Raw genomic sequence first — 6,659 nt, forward strand, 5'->3', positions numbered from 1 at the left:
AAGTACTAGATAAGTTGATTGGAATTTGGGAAAAACTTGGTATGGAAATAATGCTGAAAAAAAGTGTATGTAATAAATTGAATAAATTGCTTGACAAGTATCAAGAGCAAATCAAGAGAAGAAACAACACCCAACAATTTACAGAGTATGTAAAATCTCTGGAAACAATTTTTTACATTGGAACATGTAAATGCGATTTGAAGGCAGCTCCATGTGCATGCGGCTGGGTTCCCGAACGCCTCAAAGAGTTCATGCACGATCAACATAATCAGAGAAGACTAACAATGAATGCATTTATGATGGAAACTGAAGAGCAAAGAGCAACGTCACCACCGGTTCAAGAAGATATGGATAGAAGCACAAGTTCACAATACACAGAGAGATACGATTGTTTTAACTTTGCATTGGTATGTGACAGATTTGGTGTGCATGACAGAGTAGCACCAGCATTGGGAACCGCTCTTTTGCAAGATTTTAAAATTAAAGATAAGCATGGGAAACCTTTCATCATGGATAAAACGAAAGTTCGCAGAGGTAAAGAGAAATACAGACAAGAAGTGCTTCGCAAACGGTTAGATGATACCAATTTGTTAGCGTTTTCATTCGATGGCAGAAAAGATGATACTTTAATGATAGATAAAATTGATGATAACTATCATACTAGGAGGGTAAAAGAACCTCACCTTGTTACTTTGAGAGAACCCAATTTTGAATTGATTGGTTATGTAAGACTGGAACATGAAACCGTTGAATACAAAACAACCAAATTAAATGGTTTTTTCAACGATAAAAATATATCACTGGATACATTAATTGGAATATGCACTGACGGTGAGCCAACAAACACTGGCCCACACGGTGGAATTATACGACGATTCGAATTGCTGTTAAAAAGACCATTGCATTGGTTTGTTTGCCTTCTACACTTCAACGAACTTCCGTTTCGGCATTTGGTTGAAGCTTTGGATAAATCGACCAGCATTGGACCAAGATCGGCAACCGGAAAACTGAGCCGTTAAATCGAAACTTGTGAAACTCTTCCGGTAAGTTATTGCTATCACCCATTTATTATAATTGTCAACCATTTTTAATTATTTTATTATTATATATATTTTTAGGTGGTGGACGGCTTCCACAAAATTGAGTTGCAAAATATGCCACCTGCTCCAGAAAAAAAAGAGTTTTCCACCGATTCGAAGTACTTTTACGACATGGCCCATGCAATTTCTAGCGGCATGGATCTGGCTAACATCAAACCAAGGAAAATTGTACATTCTCGGTGGCTCACCAAGGCCAAATTTAAGAATTCTGGTTGAATTTATAATTAAATGTCATGTGCCAATGTACTTCAATATCATGTATTACAGCTCTGTCGTGTACGGCAGTGCATTATTTTTCAAGTTCATTGGTTGGTCACGATTTCTAGAACCTCGTTTACGCAAAATTGTCAATTAAGTAATTAAAGATAATTCATATTATGCGCATTCGGAAAATATCTTGTTATCAATGTTGTTTGATGATAGGAAAGAAAAGCGCGACTGTGCCATCAAGAAAATTCTACGCTATCGAACCAATGTTGACGAGCCAATGGAACTTAGAGTTTATAAAAAACCAGATATAAACTTTAGTTGCACAAGTTATACGGAAATGATCAATTTGAATGATATAAATATCGTATTTGAACCACCATTCACGCGAAGCATTCCGTACCTTACACTGAAAGGATATTTAAATCAAGATGATCCACCATTTAATGATCCAAAAATTCCATCACACATACAAGGAACGGAACGACATGTTCAATTGCTAGCTAGCGTTTCCAAACGGGTTATACCGGAAAATGTAGAGGCTGGTATGGCGACGACGTTAGAGAGCCGTGCGAAATTGCCCAGACTTGAAAGCAAAAAAGACTTCAAACAATAATTTTTTTTAGTTTCTTTTCTATAACTCACTTAAATTAAGTTTTTCATTTACATATGTTCGGACTAAATAAATTTCTTAAGAGAAAAAATATATATTACTATAAATAAATAAATAAAAATAAAGAAAAAACATAGCTATTTAGCTGATCTTTTCATGTAAAGGCCAAAAATGGTGATTTTTTGAAATGATTGTATGAGGAACCCCCAGGGGAGTTCCAGGGTGTGTGCCACTGGCATGGGTGGATCGGTCGTCCAAAGTTAGTGGGGGTCGGTCATACATTTGGACTCGATTGGAGCACTCTAATTGGGTCAAAGTGGGATTTTTCAAAATTTTCCCCTACCCAAAAGTTCGACCCAAATTGGGGGACACCAAAATTCGTTTTAGAGGTATGGTTCCTTCGGCAAAGTTTCCTATTTTGATTCCTAGAATATGATTTTCATAGAGCAATGGGCGATTTTTACATCGACCCGCCCTAATATACATACATATATGGGCAAATTAAAATACAGAACTGTAAATTGGTTCTATTAATGACAATAACGGTGTTTAAAAAGTGGGCGTGTTCCCAAACCAGGTTGAGTTATATATACATATGTATATGTATCTTCCACACAATTCAAGCTATATCGCTGAAAATTGCACAGGACACATCATTTGGGCAGCTCTTTCAACAGAGTTAAAATAAGCAGAATCGAATGAGAACCATGCCACTCACCATACAACGGTTATGTTAAAAACCCGATAGATCAATAACTGAAAGTGTCAGAGACATTAAAGTTCACACTTATGATGGCAGAAAAGCGCTTTATAGGAGCAGGTCTCAATATTGAATAATGGGTGTGTCGCCGTCAACATTTTGCTGAAATCAAACATATCTGAACCCACTTGACCAAGTTCAACCAAATTTAGTATCTCGGACAATTTTGACGCTCTCATACAGTGCAAAAATGAGCGAAACCGTACTGCAGCCATGCCTATCTCCATATAACACAACTTTAAATTCATGCATGCATGGACGGACGGAAGGGAATGATCATTTACATATATCAGAGGCGGATTCAGAGGGGGGGAAATGGGAGAAAAGATGGTGCATTTAGCATCTCCAGCTTGCTGCTTGTAACATTCCGAAATCGAAGACAAAAAGCTGAGAACAATTTCGATCCATTTATTCAGACAAGAACAAAAAAATACTTTCAGAGCTGGAGTGTTTTCGTCCATCCGGACAACATGACCTAGCCAACGTAGCCGCTGTCTTTTAATTCGCTGAACTATGTCAATGTCGTCGTATATTTCGTACAGCTCATCATTCTATCGAATGCGATATTCGCCGTGGCCAATGCGCAAAGGACCCTAAATCTTTCGCAGAACTTTTCTCTCGAAAACTCTAAACGTCGACTCATCAGTTGCTATCACCATCCAAGCCTCTGCAACATATAGCAGGACGGGAATTATGAGTGACTTATATAGTTTGGTTTTTGTTTGTCGAGAGAGGACTTTACTTCTCTATTGCCTACTCAGTCCGAAGTAGCACCTGTTGGCAGGAGTTATCCTATCCGTATCTACGACTTCAAAGTTATGACTGTCAACAGTGACGTGAGTGCCAAGTCGCGAGTGCGATGACTGTTTGTGTGAAGACAGGAGATATTTCGTCTTGCCCTCGTTCACTACCAGACCCATTTGCCTTGCTTCCTTGTCCAGTCGGGAGAAAGCAGAACTAACGGCGCCAGCAGTTGTACACTCTTATAAAAGATTGTACCTGCTCGATTAAGTTCTGCAGCTCGAACTATTTTCTCCAGCAGCAGATTGAAGAAGTCACACTTTAGGGAATCGCCTTGTCTGAAACCTCGTTTGGTATCGAACAGCTCGGAGAGATCCTTCCCGATCCTGATGGAGCTTTTCGTGTTGCTCAACGTCAGTTTACACAGCCGTATTACTTTTGCGGGGATACCAAATTCAGACATCGCGGCATAAAGGCAGCTCCTTTTCATGCTGTCGAAAGCAGCTTTGAAATCGACGAAGAGATGGTATGTGTCGATTCTCCTTTCACGGGTCTTTTCCAAGATTTGGCGCATGGTGTATATCTGGTCGGTTGTTGATTTGCCAGGTCTAAAGCCACACTGATAAGGTCCAATCAGTTTGTTGACGGTGGGCTTTAATCTTTCACACAATACGCTCGATAGAACCTTATACGCGATGTTGAGGAGGCTTATCCCACGGAAATTGGCGCAGATTGTGGGGTCTCCTTATTTGTAGATTGGGCAGAGCACACTTAAATTCCAATCGTTGAGCACGTTTTAGTCCGACCATATTTTACAAAGAAGCTGATGCATGCTCCTTATCAGTTCTTCGCCGCCATGTTTGAATAGCTCGGCCGGCAATCCGTCGGCCCCGCCGCTTTGTTGTCCTTCAGATGGGTAATTGCTATTCGAACTTCTTCATGGTCGGGCAATGGAACGTCTGCTCTATCATCATCGATTGGGGAATCGGGTTCGCCTTCTCCTGGCGTTGTACTTTCACTGCTATTCAGCAGGCTGGAGAAGTGTTCCCTCCATAATTTAAGTATACTCTGGGCATCGGTGACTAGGTCACCTTTGGGGGTTCTACAAGAGTATGCTCCGGTCTTAAAACCTTCTGCAAGCCGCCGCATTTTTTCGTAGAATTTTCGAGCATTTCGGCCTCTTTCTTTTTCTGTCTGCAAATGCGTCTCGCTTTCCTCTTCAACTCTCGGTATCTATCCCATCCCGCACGAGTTGTGGTCGATCGTAACGGTGCGAGGTAGGCAGCCTGTTTTTTCTCCGCTGCTACACGGCACTCCTCGTCGTACCAGCTGTTCTTTTGCACTTTCCGAAAACCAATGGTTTCGGTTGCAGCTGTACGTAAGGAGTTTGAAATGCCGTCCCACAGTTCCCTTATACCGAGTTGTTGACGAGTGCTCTCAGAGAGCAGGAGTGCAAGCCGAGTAGAAAATCGTTCGGCTGTCTGTTGTGATTGCAGCTTCTCGACGTAGAAGCTTTCTTGTGTTTGTTGACGTGAGCTTTTTGCTGCACAGAGGCGGGTGCGAGTTTTGGCTGCAACAAGATGGTGGTCCGAGTCGACGTTAGGACCTCGGGGCGTACGCACATCTAGAACACTGGAGACGTGGCTTCCGTCAGTATCACAACACGACCGATCTGGTTGTTGGCTTTTCGATCCGGAGACTGCCAGGTAGCTTGATGTATTTTCTTGTGCTGGAATCTAGTACCACAGATAACCCCATTTCGGGCTCCGGCGAAGTCGATCAGCCTCAACCCATTTGGGGATGTTCCATTGTGGAGGCTGAATTTACCGACCGTAGTGCCAAAGATACCAAAGACTGGAAGTCGTGAGCTGCTTGAGCCATGTGTAAAAGAATCGTTTCTGGCCCCTCCCAAGTGAATGGCGATCAAAGAAGTTTCCTCACTTGCGTGAACTTCTACACATGGCTCCATCCGCCCGTGTTTATTTGCATATCACCCTATATCTAACGCGATTACTTTTAGGGGATAAATTCAACCGTTAGCTGAACAAAATTATTATACTCTAAAGAAACATGGTGCAATAATATAAAAATACGCTAATTCAAAGAAACTTCGAATGTAAAGGGCTAGCTCCTGATAATACCATTCCTCATTGCAGTTAAGCATTGCACTTTTCAAGACTACGAGGTTTGACAATTAAGTAATGAGACTGATTTTGTTGCCGCGCTTGTGGTAAACATGTGACCTTGAAATTCCCTTTCTCTTTTTCCGGCACCCTTCCCCGTTCCATTGATATATTATATGTACCATCGCTCTAGCTTATTTAGTTCGCCTGCTGCGTCAAGTTGAGTAGACGTGTGTTTGTAGTGCTCGTCACGAAAATGGAAAAACGAAATCAAGAGCAACGCGTCGCGATAAAATTTTGCGCCAGATTGGCTGAAACAACTTCGGAAACGTTCGCTAAAATTGTAAGAGTGTATGGTGATTGCTCTTAGTCGTGCCCCAAACGCCAAAGCTCACAATGGTTGTCTCCGCGCGCCCCCCGCCCGAAGAAAGCTCGCATGAGCAAGTCAAAGGTGAAAACGATGAGTATTGCCTCTTTCAATAGCCGTGGAATCGTCCACAAAGAATTCGTTCCACCGGGGAAAACTGTGAATCTAGTCTACTATTGCCAAGTACTCGAAAGATTGCGAAAACGAGTCAACAGGGTGCGCCCAGACATCGCTCGTAACTGGATCCTTCATCACGACAACGCGCCGTGCCACACCGCCCTCAGCGTGTCCCAGTATTTGGCCTCTAAAGGGATCGCCGTGTTGCAACAGCCGCCTTATTCGCCCGACATGTCACCCTGTGACTTTTTTTGTTTCCCTCGTAAAACAAAATCGGTGGTCAAAGGAACCCATTTTGAGTCGATTACGGACATCCAGGCGGCCGTGACGAGGGTACTCGCGGTCATCCCAGTCGAGGCGTTCCAGAAATGTTACGAAGCATGTAAAACGCGCTGGAATCGTATAGCTGCCGAAGGGGACAACTTTGAAGGGGATGGCTGAGTTGTAGAATAATTTTCAAATATACGGTGTTTATGGAATCAGTCTCATTACTTGATTGTCGTACCTCGTATTGTGTTTTTTTTATTAATTATACAAGAAAATTGATAAAAAAAAAGTTACTTGAAATATAGTAAAATAGGATTGAACACTTTGTGCGATCACCACTACTTGGATAGCTGGTTGGCCAAGA

At 42.1% G+C, this 6,659-nt stretch overlaps 1 protein-coding gene across 1 annotated transcript; it reads left to right on the forward strand.

The window, feature by feature from the left end:
• Positions 1-347: 347 nt before the first annotated feature.
• Positions 348-941, forward strand: LOC126752686 (uncharacterized; the record flags this gene model as incomplete). Its single annotated transcript, XM_050463655.1, has 1 exon — positions 348-941. A coding segment is annotated over exon 1 (594 nt), but the record flags the coding sequence as incomplete, so codon positions are not given.
• Between the last annotated feature and the right edge of the window lie 5,718 nt (positions 942-6,659).

The sequence above is a fragment of the Bactrocera neohumeralis genome, chromosome 3 (assembly GCF_024586455.1).
Source record: "Bactrocera neohumeralis isolate Rockhampton chromosome 3, APGP_CSIRO_Bneo_wtdbg2-racon-allhic-juicebox.fasta_v2, whole genome shotgun sequence".
Taxonomy (NCBI): domain Eukaryota; kingdom Metazoa; phylum Arthropoda; class Insecta; order Diptera; family Tephritidae; genus Bactrocera; species Bactrocera neohumeralis.